Source organism: Salvelinus sp. IW2-2015, unplaced genomic scaffold (genome assembly GCF_002910315.2).
Source record: "Salvelinus sp. IW2-2015 unplaced genomic scaffold, ASM291031v2 Un_scaffold2604, whole genome shotgun sequence".
Classification (NCBI taxonomy): Eukaryota; Metazoa; Chordata; class Actinopteri; order Salmoniformes; family Salmonidae; genus Salvelinus; species Salvelinus sp. IW2-2015.
The window spans coordinates 184,355-199,216 of NW_019943912.1; the positions used below are offsets into that span (position 1 = coordinate 184,355).

The 14,862-nt window shown below is 45.3% G+C and overlaps 1 protein-coding gene across 3 annotated transcripts; it reads left to right on the top strand.

Annotated features, from left to right (window-relative positions):
* Positions 1-944: 944 nt before the first annotated feature.
* LOC112074364 (flotillin-1) lies at positions 945-14,172 on the top strand. 3 transcript variants are annotated; one of them, XM_070440499.1, is made up of 11 exons: positions 946-1,085; positions 1,853-1,914; positions 2,703-2,778; positions 3,136-3,226; positions 3,379-3,522; positions 8,925-9,044; positions 9,569-9,817; positions 10,051-10,232; positions 11,195-11,240; positions 13,547-13,691; positions 14,066-14,172. In XM_070440499.1, exons 2-10 carry the CDS (start codon positions 1,872-1,874, stop codon positions 13,583-13,585), a joined length of 990 nt encoding a protein of 329 aa, XP_070296600.1. In that variant the 5' UTR covers positions 946-1,085; positions 1,853-1,871; the 3' UTR covers positions 13,586-13,691; positions 14,066-14,172. The 3 variants fall into 3 exon arrangements, with proteins under 3 accessions (XP_070296598.1, XP_070296599.1, XP_070296600.1); XM_070440497.1 differs by lacking the exons at positions 13,547-13,691; positions 14,066-14,172 and adding an exon at positions 11,740-12,447 and having other exon boundaries at positions 945-1,085; XM_070440498.1 differs by lacking the exons at positions 1,853-1,914; positions 13,547-13,691; positions 14,066-14,172 and adding an exon at positions 11,740-12,447 and having other exon boundaries at positions 945-1,085.
* The last annotated feature ends 690 nt before the right edge of the window (positions 14,173-14,862 follow it).

Here is a 14,862-nt window from a genome sequence, read left to right on the forward strand (position 1 = left end):
TAAAGTGGTGTTCCAAACTGATCTAAGACAGGGAATTGTGTCTAGGATTAAATGTCAGGAATTGTTTAAATGTATTTGGCTAAGGTGTATGTAAACTTCTGACTTCAACTGTACATGTAGGTAGGGGTGAAGTGACTATGCATAGATAATAAACAGAGAGTAGCAGCAGTGTGTGTGTGTGTGTGTGTGTGTGTGTGTGTGTGTGTGGCGTTGTCAATATGCATGCATGTGTTTTGTGTGTGTCCGTGTGTGTGTGTGTGTTGGAGTGTCAGTGTAGCATGTGTGAGTGTGTGGTTAGAGTCCAGTGCGTGTACATTGATCCTGTGCAAGGGAGTCAGTGCAAAAAAAATAAGAATAAAATAAGGGGGTGAATGCAAATACTTCTTTCATGCACAATGATACACCTCACCTCTCCTCTGCCTATTAGCTATTCATATTTTTTCTTGTGGGTTCATATTGAAAATTGATCAGGCTTTGGATGCTTTTATGTGTGGTATGATTGCTAGTTAGCCTATTGCAGATCTTGACAAACGATCCACTTTCCAGTATTGTCACTATGACAGGATAGACAACTGGTAGACTACATTGACCTGTGGTAGTAAAAGTTAGCACCCCGAAAAGCGCAGTGCAAAAGGGAAGTACCAAAACCCCTTGATATAGGGGAGGTGCATGCAAGCAGATGAGGAAATGTGGCTAGGATAGAATAAATAATGCAAAAGAGCGAATATAAACCATGGGGAAAATGCACTACCCTCCCCTGTGCCCAATAAAAAAAACACAACCCTCCTCAAAGCAAAAAGGTAGACAACCTATGTTGTTCCCAAGCCCCTAACATTTCCCTTATTTTTCCCCCTGCGCCCCTAATATTTCCCTTTGTAACGAATGTCTGCAGTTTGACCACCAGAGGGCGTTATTTCCATTTCCTCTAAGGGAGGCGTGGTCTGCATTTGCTCTCCATTAAGTAAAATGTTGTTGCAATTACAGTATTTGAGCCAGTCGTCAAGTCACGTAAATCGGAGTATATTGAAACCATCTGGAGTGTACACGAAGATTTAGGGAAACATATATTTAGGGAGAATTGATTGGTAAGTTACAGTAGGCAAGATAACAAGTATTTGTTTCTTGTTTGTGGTTGTTATGGACCTAGCTAGCGTAATGTAAACGTTGGATTTTCAACCAGCAAGCATAAACTAGCTAATTTGGTTGAGGCGGGGGCATAGAGTAGCAAGTTAGGTAGCTACGTACTTGACAGTGTGGTCAGACTTTGCTGTGATGAGATAAATATAATATTTGCTGTGGTTATTGAGGGGTGATGCCGGGAGACAGAATAGGGAGGATCAGTATGGGTGACAGAATCGACTAGAGCACACGGCTATGGTATATGCACTGACGTTAGCTAGCTACTGTATTTAACATTCACATTGTTGACATAGCTAGCTATAGTAACCAGAGACAGTAGAAAAACTATATATGTGGTAGCTATGTAGCTAGCTGTAACATCTTGGCAGACGGTAACTATTATAATGTACTTTCCGGCATAAACCATGGATTCACGAGGATCCACGTGGCTAATTTAATCTGTTTAGATCCCAGATGAGATGGAACGCCTTTGCTTTGTCCCATTCTGCCAAATAACGTTCTCTCTAAACTGTAGTCTGGTCTACACCCAGACTTTCTGTCACTTTTTCACAAGTTGATTGCCCTACTTTTTCTCAGCACAAGTACTAACCACAAAAGTAACTATTTGGAATTGGAACTAACAGCAAAAGACAAGTAACGTTACTACCCCAGGGATTCTTGAAAGATTAGGCCAACCAAGTGGAGACTGTGTTGACAATCTTAACCAAAACAGCTCTTAGGTCCAAATCAAGATGTTCTACACATGTGGACCCAATGAAGCCATGGTGGTGTCTGGTAAGATGTTTTGTTTTATGTGTTAATATTTATTAACATAATCTTACATGACACAATACAGAACCCTCCAATAAAAACTGGTTGGGTAATCTACACAACCGTACCCCCATCGCCCTACATGGCCCAATATTGTTATGACCCTTCTTGAAACTGTAATAGGCCTATGATGTTTACTGTATGTGATTGTTTACAGTACAAGTAACAGTAAACGTAATGCAGGGCCATGTGACATGTGACTCACTTTGGCCTATCATGAAGTGTCATGTGATACCATTTAGTAACTCTGGGCCACTTTCAGTTGTTAAACTTTGCTGATAGAAAAGTCATTAATAGAGCCAACGTGATTCCTTGATCTACATGTCGAAGAGGCATGTTTGTCCTATATTACTTATTTCTATCTGAATGTTACAAAACATTGTGTCCTGCTGAACGTGCCCCGGATGTCACAGTGTGTAGTAAACCAGGACAGGAATCTCTAATCGGGTTCAGCTCAAACAGTACAATACTTTGTTAACATTTTACAATACCAGCTGTCGATAGGCTAGCTCCTCACTTACATTGTATGGAATGTGGTGCTGCAATGTAGTCCTATATGTAGGCAAATTAATATATGTCATAGACTCAGTCTTAATTGTGTGCAGTACTGTGTTGACAGAGAGTATAGCCTAATGTAAACTCATCTCTCATATTTTCAAATAACCCACTCCTTTTAGTATATACTAAGGCAATTTCCCCCCTGTTCTCTGTCAAAGTCTGATTGCCCTTTCTCTTCTTCACTTCTCCTCCAGGTTTTGGTCGTTCCCCTCCTCTAATGATCGCTGGAGGTAGAGTGTTTGTCCTCCCCTGTATTCAACAGATCCAGAGGTGGCTATCTCTCCCTCCCCTTCTTCTTTCAGTTATCTATCCATCCGTTCATCTATCCAGGTTTCATTCAGGGATTCTATTAATGTTTAGAGAAAAAGGCCCCATAGTACGCTGTGTATTCTCTACTGTTACTGTAACGTTAGTGGTTAAATGAGTAAGCCTATATGAATACCAGGCTACTATTTTAAGCTCATAATGCAACACAATCTATCTGTCATTTGTAGCCTCCACCTGTAGCCGTGGTTACTCTCTCTGTCTGACTCACTTTCTTCTCCATCCCTCTCACTATCCCCTTCTCTACTCTCACTGTACTTTCCCTCTTTGAACCACTTACCTTCTTCTCTCTGTCTCTGTTAGGATCACTCTGAACATCCTGACTCTGAATGTGAAGAGTGATAAGGTGTACACCCGTCATGGAGTGCCCATCTCTGTCACTGGCATCGCCCAAGTATGGACTTAGAAGTCAACACCCAGCCCCTACACACTTCGTGTACATGTGAAAGTAGCCATGTATTCTGATTGGATAGGTACATTTGACCTCACATGGAATCCCTATTTGTCCTATGTGATCTTTGACCTCTAACCCCTGACCTCTGGCAGGTGAAGATCCAGGGTCAGAACAAGGAGATGCTGGCCACGGCTTGTCAGATGTTCATGGGGAAGTCTGAGGCTGAGGTCTCCAACATCGCCCTGGAAACACTGGAGGGGCACCAGAGGGCCATCATCGCCCATCTGACTGTTGAGGTAGGCTACACACCTCACCATGTCCTGATAAAGGGCATGTGTTGCCTCTGGTGCCATTTTTCTCTTCCTAAAGGAGTGACTTGGTCTTTTGAACTGCTGAATGTCTCGCTGACTTCAACCTACAAGCCATAGCTTGTTTTTCTCATCGTTGACCTTTCTCATAACTTACCAAAAGGCTAGCAAACCTGCCTGGCAACTTAGAGCAATAACGGATTATAGTTATTATAAGATATGTAGTAGTAACACGTCTCCTTTCATTCCCCTGGTCTGTCATTTACTTCCTGTGTAGCTCTGTCTGATCTCCTCAGTGTGCTACTGGTGTCACCCACGTAAATACAGAAATACTAGAAGGGACAAAGCCCCTCAGACCAGGCCAATTTGACAGGAACACTCATGGGTACACTCGTTATGGCTGGTCGACCCTTATCAATCAATCAATCAAATTTATTTATAAAGCCCTTTTTACATCAGCTGATGTCACAAAGTGCTGTACAGAAACTCAGCCTAAAACCTCAAACAGCAAGCAATGTTGATGTAGAAGCATGGTGGCTAGGACAAACTCCCTATAAATGCCGGAACCTAGGAAGAAACCAAGAGGAACCAGGCTCTGAGGGGTTGCCAGTCCTCTTCTGGCTTTGCCGGGTGGAGATTATAACAGAACGTGGCCAAGATGCTCAAATGTTCATAGATGACCAGCAGGGTCCAGCAGCTTGACCAGGTGTACTGGGGAAAGCAAGGTGTCATCAGGCCAGGTAGTCCTGAAACATGGTCCTCGGGGAGGGGGAGAGAGAGAGAGAGAGCCCCCGGACACATAAACTATTGCAGCATAAATACTGGAGGCTGAGACAGGAGGGGTCGGAAGACACTGTGGCCCTGTCCAACGATACCCCCGGACAGGGCCAAACAGGCAGGATATAACCCCACCCAATTTGCCAAATCACAGCCCCCACACCACTAGAGGGATATCTTCAACCACCAACCTACTACCCTGAAACAAGGCTGAGTATAGCTTATAAAGATTTCCACAAACCTGAGGGGGGCGCCAACCCGGACAGGAAAATCACGTCAGTGACTCAACCCACTCAAGTGACGCACCCCTCCTAGGGACGGCATGGAAGAGCACCAGTAAGCCAGTGACTCAGCTCCCGTAATAGGGTTAGAGGCAGAGAATCCCAGTGGAGCGAGTGGAACCCGGCCAGTTAAGGGCGGTTTTGTCGCTCCAGTGCCTTTCCGTTCACCTTCACACTCCTGGGCCAGGCTACACTTAGTCATAGGACCTACTGAAGAGATAAGTCTTCAATAAAGACTTAAAGGTTGAGACCGAGTCTGCGTCTCTCACATGGATAGGCAGACCATTCCATAAAAATGTTGCTTTATAGGAGAAAGCCCTGCATCCAGCTGTTTGCCTAGAAATTCTAGGTACAGTAAGGAGGCCTGCGTCTTGTGACCGTAGCGTACGTGTAGGTATGTACAGCAGGACCAAATCGGAAATATAGGTAGGAGCAAGTCTATGTAATGCTTTGTAGGTTTGCAGTAAAACCTTGAAATCAGCCCAAGCCTTAACAGGAAGCCAGTGTAGAGAGGCTAGCATATGATACAATTTTTGGGTTCTAGTCAAGATTCTAGCAGCCGTGTTTAGCACTAACTGAAGTTTATTTAGTGCTTTAGCCGGAAAGTAGAGCATTGCAGTAGTCTAATCTAGAAGTGACAAAGCATGGATACATTTTTCTGCATAATTTTTGGACAGAAAGTTTCTGATTTTAGCAATGTTACGAAGATCAGAAAAAATCTGTCCTTGCTATGTTCTTGATATGTTCGTCGAAAGAGAGATCAGGGTCCAGAGTAACACCGAGGTCCTTCAGTTTTATTTGAGATGACTGTACAACCATCAAGATTAATTGTCAGATCCAACAGAAGCTATCTTGGTTTCTTGGGACCTAGAACTAGCATCTCTGTTTTGTCCGAGTTTAAAAGTAAAACATTTGCCGCCATCCACTTCCTTATGTCTGAAACACAGGCTTCCAGGGAGGGCAATTTTGGGGCTTCACCATGTTTCATCAAAATGTACAGCTGTGCATCGTCCGCATAGAAGTGAAAGTTAACATTATGTTTCCGAATGACATCACTACGAGGTAAAATATATAGTGAAAACAATAGTGGTCCTAAAACGGGACCTTGAGGAACACCGAAATGTACAGTTGATTTGTCAGAAGACCATCCACAGAGACAAACTGATTTCTTTCCGACAGATAAGATCTAAACCAGGCCAGAACTTGTCCGTGTAGACAAATTTGGGTTCCCAGTCTCTCCAAAATAATGTGGTGATCGATGGTATCAAAAGCCGCACTAAGGTCAAGGAGCACGAGGACAGATGCAGAGCCTTGATCTGACGTCATTAAAAGGTAATTTACCACCATCACAAGTGCAGTCTCAGTGCTATGATKGGGTCTAAAACCAGACTGAAGCGTTTCGTATACATTGTTTGTCTTCAGGAAGGCAGTGAGTTGCCACGCAACAGCTTTTTCAAAAGTTTTTGAGAGGAATGGGAGATTCGATGTAGGCCAATACTTTTTTATATTTTCTGGGTCAAGGTTAGGCTTTTTCAAGAGAGGCTTTATTACTGCCACTTTTAGTGAGTTTGGTACACATCCGGTGGATAGGGAGCCTATTATTATGTTCAACATAGGAGGGCCAAGCACATGAAGCAGCTCTTTCAGTTGTTTCGTTGGAATAGGCTCTAGTATGCAGCTTGAAGGTTTAGAGGCCAAGACTATTTTCATCAATGTGTCGAGATATAGTATTAAAAAAAACTTGCGTGTCTCCCTAGGTCCCTAGGTCCTGGCAGTGTTGTGCAGACTCAGGGCAACTGAGCTTTGGAGAAATACACAGATTTAAAGAGGAGTCCGTAATTTGCTTTCTAATGATCATGATATTTTTGTCTAAGAAGTTCATGAATTTATTACTGCTGAAGTGAAAGCCATCCTCTCTTGGGGAATGCTGCATTTTAGTTAGCTTTGCGACAGTATCAAAAAGAAATGTTGGATTGTTCTTATTTTCCTCAATTAAGTTGGAAAAATAGGATGATCGAGCAGCAGTGAGGGGTCTTCGATACTGCACGGTACTGTCTTTCCAAGCTAGTCGGAAGACTTCCAGTTTGGTGTAGCGCCATTTCCGTTCCAATTTTTTGGAAGCTTGCTTCAGGGCTCTGATATTTTCTGTATACCAGGGAGCTAGTTTCTTATGACAAATTTTGTTTGTTTTTTGGGTTGCGACTGCATCTAGGGTGTTACGCAAGGTTAAATTTAGTTCCTCACTTTGGTGGTTAACTGATTTTGTACTCTGACGACCTTGGGTAGGCGGAGGGAGTCTGGAAGGGCATCTAGGAATCTTTGGGTTGTCTGAGAATTTATAGCACGGTGTTTGATCCTTGGTTGGGGTCTGAGCAGAATGTTGCGATTGCAAATGTAAAAAATGGTGGTCCGATAGTCCAGGATTATGAGGAAAAACATTAAGATTCACCATATTTATTCCACGGGACAAAACTAGGGTCAGAGTATGACTGTGGCAGTGATTAGGTCCGGAGACATGTTGGACAAAACCCACCTAGTCGATGATGGCTCCGAAAGCCTTTTGGTGTGGGTCTGTGGACTTTTCCATGTGAGTATTCAAGTCACCAAAAATGTGAATATTATCTGCCATGAATACTATGTCCGATAGGAATTCAGGGAACTCAGTGAGGAACGCTGTATATGGCCCAGAAGGCCTGTAAACAGTAGCTATAAAAAGTGATTGAGTAGGCTGCATAGATTTCACGACTAGAAGATGAAAACGTAGTCTTTTTTTTTGTTGTAAATTGAAATTTGCTATCGTAAATGTTAGCAACACCTCCACCTTTGCGCCGATGCGCGGGGGATATGGTCATTAGTGTAACCAGGAGGAGAGGTCTCATTTAACACAGTAAATTCATTAGGCTTAAGCCATGTTTCAGTCAGGCTAATCACATCAAGATTATGATCAGTGATTCGTTCGTTGACTATAACTGCCTTGGAAGTGAGGGATATAACATTAAGTAGTACCCTATTTTGAGATGTGAGATATCACAATATCCTTCAATAATGACAGTAATGGAGGAGGTCTTTATTCCAGTGAGATTGCTAAGGCGAACACCGCCATGTTTAGTTTTGCCAAACCTAGGTCGAGGCACAGACATGGTCTCAATGGAGATAGCTGAGCTGACTACACTGACTGCTAGTGGCAGACTCCACTAAGCTGGCAGGCTGGCTGACAGGCTGGCTAACAGCCTGCTGCCTGGCCTGCACCTTATCTCATTGTGGAGATAAGGTGCAGAGTTAGAGCCCTGTCTATGTTCATAGATAAGATGAGACCACCCCTCCAGCTAGGATGGAGTCCGTCACTCCTCAGCAGGCCAGGCTTGGTCCTGTTTTCAACCAGCTATTGAGTTGTGAGAGACTGCTTGGTGACCTCTGACTGTTTCATCCTAACATCATTGGTGCCGACGTGGATAACAATATCCCTATACTCTCTACACTCGCCAGTTTTAGCTTTAGCCAGCACCATCTTCAGATTATCCTTAACGTCGGTTGCCCTGCCCCCTGGTAAACAATGTATGATCGCTGGATGATTCTTTTTAAGTCTAATACTGCAGGTAATGGAGTTGCCAATGACTAGGGTGTTCAATTTGTCAGCTTATGGTGGGAGGCTTCGGCGTCTCAGACCCCGTAACGGGTGGAGAGAAGACTCGGACTGACTCGTTGCTTAATGGGGAGAACCGGTTGAAAGTTTCTGTCGGCTGAATGAGCGACACCTGTTGAGCATTCCTACAGCATTTCCTTCCAGAAGCCATGAGAAAGTTGTCCGGCTGCGGGGACCGTGCGAGGGGATTTATACTAACGTTACTATCTGTACTTATTGGTGGCACAGGCGCTGTTTCATCCTTTCCTACACTGAAATGACCCTTGCCTAACTGTTGCGTCTGAAGCTGGGATTGCAGCACGGCTATCCTCGCCATAAGGCGATCGTTCTCCTGTATATTATGAGTACAGCGACTGCAATTAGAAGGTTTAACTACTTAGCTTCGGCTGGTGGAGGTCGTGTAGAACCATGTCCAGATAAAGCGTCCAGGGTGAAAAAGTTGAATGAAAAAAGTTGTGCGGGGGGGGGGGGAATAATAAAAACGGTAAAGTTGGCAGGTAGCAAAGAAACGTTAGCAACAAACTGCACAGCAGCACGTATACAACCCACTTGTCCTGTGTGGCTCAGTTAGTAGAGCATGGTGCTTGCAACGCCAGGGTTCATGGGTTAGATCCACGTTGGGGCCACCAATATGAAAATGTATACAAGTGTCTGCTAAATGGTATTATTATATTATCCTTCCCCTGTAGGAGATCTACCAGGACCGTAAGAAGTTCTCTGAGCAGGTGTTCAAGGTGGCCTCCTCTGACCTGGTCAACATGGGCATCGGCGTGGTCAGCTACACACTCAAAGACGTTCACGACGACCAGGTTTGTTCGCTCTGACAAATATACAGTGACGTTACAGTATGAAGGTCACACAAGGATTGTTATTACAGAAAACAGTCTGAAATTGAGATATTAGCACAGATTTGGTAAAAATGTAAATGTCTTTTAAAAGTCAGTGTTTGAGAATGAAAGACAAATTCCTGCACAAAATACTTGTTTACCGTTCTGTTTATGTTCGTAACCAGTTTATAATAGCAATCAGTCCCAAAGGGGTGCGGTATATGCCAATATATCATGACAAAGAGTTGTTCTTAGACACGATGCGAAGCGGATTGCCTGGATACAGCCCTTAGCCGTGGTATATTGGCCATATACCACAAACCCCTGAGATGCCTTATTGCTATTATAACAGGTTATGAACATAAATAGAACAGTAAGTATTTTTGTGGTATATTGCCTGATATACACACGGCTGAAATGCTGTTTCAGCCAATCAGCATGCTGGACCAAAACTACCAGGTTTATTATAATAATAATACTACTAATAATAACACTGTCTCTGTCAGGACTACCTCACCTCCCTTGGTAAAGCTAGGACAGCTCAGGTGCAGAAGGATGCCAGGATCGGAGAGGCTCAGTACAAACGAGACGCGGTGATCCGTGAGGCCCAGGCCATGCAGGAGAAGGTGTCGGCCCAGTATCTGAATGAGATCGAGATGGCCAAAGCCCAGAGAGACTACGAGCTGAAGAAGGCCTCCTACGACTACGAGGTCAACACCAAGAAGGCAGAGTCTGAGATGGCCTATCAGCTGCAGGTATCCTACCACCAAACTCTGGGCCGTGCAATGATCCTCTCATTCAGATTCCCAACACAGCCGAGGCAGTGTGTCGTGTTCTAATAACGGAAAATATTCCCGTTTATTTACACAGGGCAGAATCCTAACTTGAGACATGTGCATGATCCTCAAATTCCCTCCACTGCCATCACTTTTGATGTGAAGTGTCTGAGTGTTTTTTCTAAATCGGTTGTGTTATTGGGGTTATGTAGGTGGCGAAGACGAAGCAGCGGATTGAGGAGGAGACGATGCAGGTGAAGGTGGTGGAGAGGTCTCAGCAGATCATGCTCCAGGAGCAGGAGATCACCCGCAAGGAGATGGAGCTGGAGGCCAAGGTGAAGAAGCCTGCTGAGGCAGAGAGATACCGTCTGGAGAGACTGGCTGAGGCTGAACGGTATGTTACATAACCCAGGGCCTCATTTAGAAACGTTTCGTACGCACAAAATATGCCCCAAAACCTGCATGCACCAGTTTTCACGCAGAAGTTGTCAGTTATAAAAACTAAACTTGAGGTGAGAATGTACTTCTCCTCCTGCAGACTCTAGACCATGTGTACACAACGTTTCTAGTGGTGCATTGCTAAAAGACAAAAATAACCTTGTGCAAATGAAGAATTTATGAGGACACTCTTATTCATAACTAAAAACAAGTAGCTAAATATAATAACAAGATGTAATCATTTGCTGTTATTTTTGCATTCTAAAATAATGATCCTTGCAGAATAGTAGTTGTCATTTTTTCCCGGGTACACCATGTTTGAGATTTCGTGGGCAGTGCAGCATATTTATGTTTGGGAAAAAGTGAATGCAAAACATTATTGCAAACGATCTATTTACAGGTCCACAACCATTTGCAATTGTTTCTGTCTTTCAGAAACGGTCAGATACAGGCCGCCCAGGACATTTGATCAAGTTCACCATTGCTATTTCTTTGAGATACTGTTTTGGTCTAATTACAATACTTTTAAAGGAAACAGCAAATTGGGGTGGCAGCGTAGCCTAGTGGTTAGAGCGTTGGACTAGTAACCGAAAGGTGACTAACCGAAAGGTTGCAAGATCGAATCCTCGAGCTGACAAGGTACAGATCTGTTGTTCTGCCCCTGAACAGGCAGTTAACCCACTGTTCCTAGGCCGTCATTGAAAATAAGAATTTATCTTAACTGACTTGCCTAGTTAAATAAAGGTATAAAAAATGAATTTAAAAATGGCCTTATTGTCACCATAAAAAGGAATGATGGGGGTATGTCAGAACTGTGGGTATGTTCCGTTCCGTAGTAGTCAGTAGTCTTGGACAGTGAGTCCTGTTAAAGGTCCAACATTTGTTCAGCTCAACTCAAACTGTCTCTCTCTTTCACAGTGCACAGCTCATCATGGAGGCTGAGGCAGAGGCAGAGTCCATCAGAGTGAGTTCAGCAGCACCTCCCTTCTCTCGTCCGTCCCCCCCCTCTCCTCTCCTCTGTCTCTTCTCTATCACTCCCCTCCCTTCTCCTGTCACTCCTGTTATCAGTCTCTTCACACCCAGTACAATAGCCATCTGATATGCCTCCTGTCTTAGCTTCTCCCCTGACAGCCTGTCCCTTCCACCCTCTCATTCATCCACTTGCTCTCTTTATCTCCCCCTGCCTCCCCTCTCTCCATATTGAGGTTGGTGTTCTCTGCCTCTCCGTCTCTATTCTAACTTCCTTGTCTCCTTCTTTGTAGACATCGCTCACTTCCCTTAATATAACCCTACTTTCAGATAAGTTCTCTCTCTTCCTGTTTCATATATTATACACATCCTTATTAAACAGTCCATTTCCCATTTGGATATATTTTTCATAAAACAACCACCCACCTGTGTCTCGTGGTTCAGAAGTTTATTAGGTACACCACCCTGTTCATGGAAATGGTTTGCTCCTACAGAGACTGATTCGTGTGGCCTGCTATATAAAGCAAGCAGACTGGCATCCAGTTACTGTTCAATTGAACGTTAGAATGGGCAAAACGAGTGACCTAAGTGACTTTGGGCGTGGTGTGATCGGCGGTGCCAGGCGCACCGGTTCCAGTATCTCAGAAACAGCTGAGGTTTACCGAGTGTCTAGGGTTTACTGAGAATGGTACGACAAACACAACACATCCAGTCAGCGGCAGTCCTGTGGGTGAAAACAGCTCGTTGAGGAGAGAGGTCGGAGGAGAACGTCAAGAATCGTGCTAAGAGGTGGGCCACAAACAGGCAAATAGCGTCGCAGAACGACATCTCGAAAGGCACAACTCGTCAGTCTTTGTCACGGATGGGCTATTGCAGCAGACGACCACACCGGGTTGCACTCCTATCGGCTCCAGTGGGCACGCGATCACCAACACTAGACAATTGAGGAGTGGAAAAACATTGCCTGGCTCGACGAATCCCGGTTCCTGTTGCGTCATGCTGGTGGCAGGGTCAGGATTTGGTGTAAGCAGCATGACTCCATGGCCCCATCCAGCCTGGTGTTAATGGTACAGGCTGGTGGTGTTAATGGTACAGACTGGTGGTGTTAATGGTACAGGCTGGTGGTGTTAATGGTACAGGCTGGTGGTGTTAATGGTACAGGCTGGTGGTGTTAATGGTACAGACTGGTGGTGTTAATGGTACAGGCCTGGTGTGTTAATGGTCATGGCTGGTGTGTTAATGGTACATGTGGGGTTTATGGAACCTGGTGGGTGTTATGGTGACAGGCTGGTGGTGTTATGGTACAACGGCTGGTGGTGTTTATGGTACAGGCTGTGGTGTTACATGGTACAGCCTGGTGGTGGTTATGGACAGCCTGGGTGTGTTTGGTAACGTTGGTGACGGACTGGTGGTGTGTTTTAATGGTACAGACCTGTGGGTTATGGTACAGGCTGGTGGTGTTAATGATACAGCTGGTGGTGTTAATGGTACAGGCTGGTGGTTGTTAATGGTACAGGCTTGGTGTGTTATGGTAAGGCCTGGTGTGTTTACTGGTAGAGGCTGGTGGGTTTACACGCTGGTGGGTTTTAAGGCTGGTGGTGTCAATGGTACCGGCTGGTGGTGTCATGGTACAGGCTGGGTGGTGTAATGGTAAGGCTGGCGTGTAATGGTACAGGCTGGCGGTGTTAATGGTTACCGGCTGGCGGGTTAAGGTAATAGGCTGCGGTGTTTACAGGCGTACAGGGTGGCGGGTTTATGGTACAGGCTGGGGGTTGTTAAGGTACAGGCTGGTGGTGTTAATGGGTACGAGGCCGTGGTGTGTAATGGTAAGGCTGTGTATGGAAACAGGCTGGTGGTGTGTTATGGTACACAGGCTGGTTGTTGTTAATGGTACAGTACTGGTTGTGGTGTTAATGGCTACAGGCTGGTGGTGTTAATGGGTACAGACTGGTGGTGTAATGGTACAGGCTGTGGTGTTAATGGTACAGGCCTGGAGATGTACATGGTACAGGCTGGGTGTTTAATGGTACAGGCTGGTGGTGTAATGGTACAGGCTGGTGGTGTAATGGCTGGTGTGGGAAATGTTTTCCTTGCACACGAGTATAGGTCGGCTCTTGACCTTAATTGAGCACGTTTCATGCCGCGAAGAATTAATGCTGGTTCTGGACCCTACCCGGTACATAATCGAGTGTACCTAATAAGCTGGCAACGTGATGTGTGTCTTATTTTTCTTTATATTAAACTTTGTTTAATTTGAACTAAAAATGTGTTCTCTCCCTGTTCTCTGTCCTGTCTGTGTAGATGAGGGGCGATGCTGGGCGTTTGCGTCTGGAGGCCTAAGGGTCGTGGCCGAGGACGGAGCCATGAATGGCTAAGAAGGCTGAGGCCTTTAAACAGTAAGCGGGAGGGAGCATGGTGGACATGCTGCTGGAGAGAACTACCACTGGTCAGTCACAACTGGGAGGAGGACTTGGTTCTACAGAGACTGGGAGGAGGACTGGTTCTACTAGAGACTGGGAGGAGGACTGGTTCTACTAGAGACTGGGAGGAGGACTGGTTCTACTAGAGACTGGGAGGGTGCACGGATAGGGAGAAGGACTGATGGGAAAGCAATTCAGTAGATATGGAGAGTTTACGCGGATGGATGGAGAGATGAAGAGATTGGCTTGATGGATGCATAAATGGTCAGATTCAGTGTATTTAAGGATAGCTGGATGACAGATTGATTAGATGACAGACGGACATGTAGTGTACTGTTACTGCAGTCCTGTCTGCTGCTGTTCTCTTCCTGAAGCTGCCATCACTCCTCCTGTCCTCTAGATAGCAGAGGAGATCAGCAGGCCCCTCTCCATGGCTCAGAAGGTTACCATGGTTTCCAGCGGCGGGGGTGAGGTGGGCGCGGCCAAGCTGACCGGAGAGGTTCTGAACATCATGACCAGACTACCAGCTGCCGTGGAGAAACTCACTGGAATCAGCATCTCACAGGTGTGTGTGTGTGTGTGTTTGGAAGAGAGAGGAAAATAGTATTTGTGTGTGTGTGTGCATATACAGTATGTGAACATATTTGTCAACAAACACTGACATTCTCTCCCCTTCTTTCCACAGGTTGGCCTGTCCGCCCGAATGGGCTGAGATTGGAGCCCAGTGACTGAGACAGTCTGCACCGTCAGACCAGGAACTCCATACTGCCTCCTTGTGCCTATAATTACTATTACCTAGTGTAGTTGTCTGCATGCCTGTCTGCCTGCCTGTCTGCATGTCTGTCTGCATGTCTGTCTGCATGCCTGTCTGCATGCCTGTCTGCATGCCTGTCTGCATGCCTGTCTGCATGCCTGTCTCCTTAGGGCATGTCTCAACACTCTTATTTGGCCTCCCCTCTTGCTTCCTGGTCCTTGTTGGCACTGATCTGAAAACAGAGGATGGTTCCAAGCTGTATGTTGTCGGCCTACTGGGGGAGTTAGTGTCTCCTGGTCATTTATAACTGTTAGTTCAGCTTGGATGAAGGAAAGAAAAGCACTTTGGACTAGCATGACACAGCCTTCGTAGTTCTGGTAGTAACTCGGCCTCCTCCACCATTCTCTACTCTCTTTCCCCCGTCCGTTATTCAGTGTGTTTTA

Excerpts from the sequence above, each read along its gene's own strand:
- LOC112074364 (XM_070440497.1), top strand. The coding sequence starts at position 1,872 with ATGTTCTACACATGTGGACCCAATGAAGCCATGGTGGTGTCTG. Across the intron at positions 1,915-2,702 it reads TGAAGCCATGGTGGTGTCTG|GTTTTGGTCGTTCCCCTCCT; the intron begins GTAAGATGTTTT and ends CTTCTCCTCCAG. Across the intron at positions 2,779-3,135 it reads TGTATTCAACAGATCCAGAG|GATCACTCTGAACATCCTGA; the intron begins GTGGCTATCTCT and ends TGTCTCTGTTAG.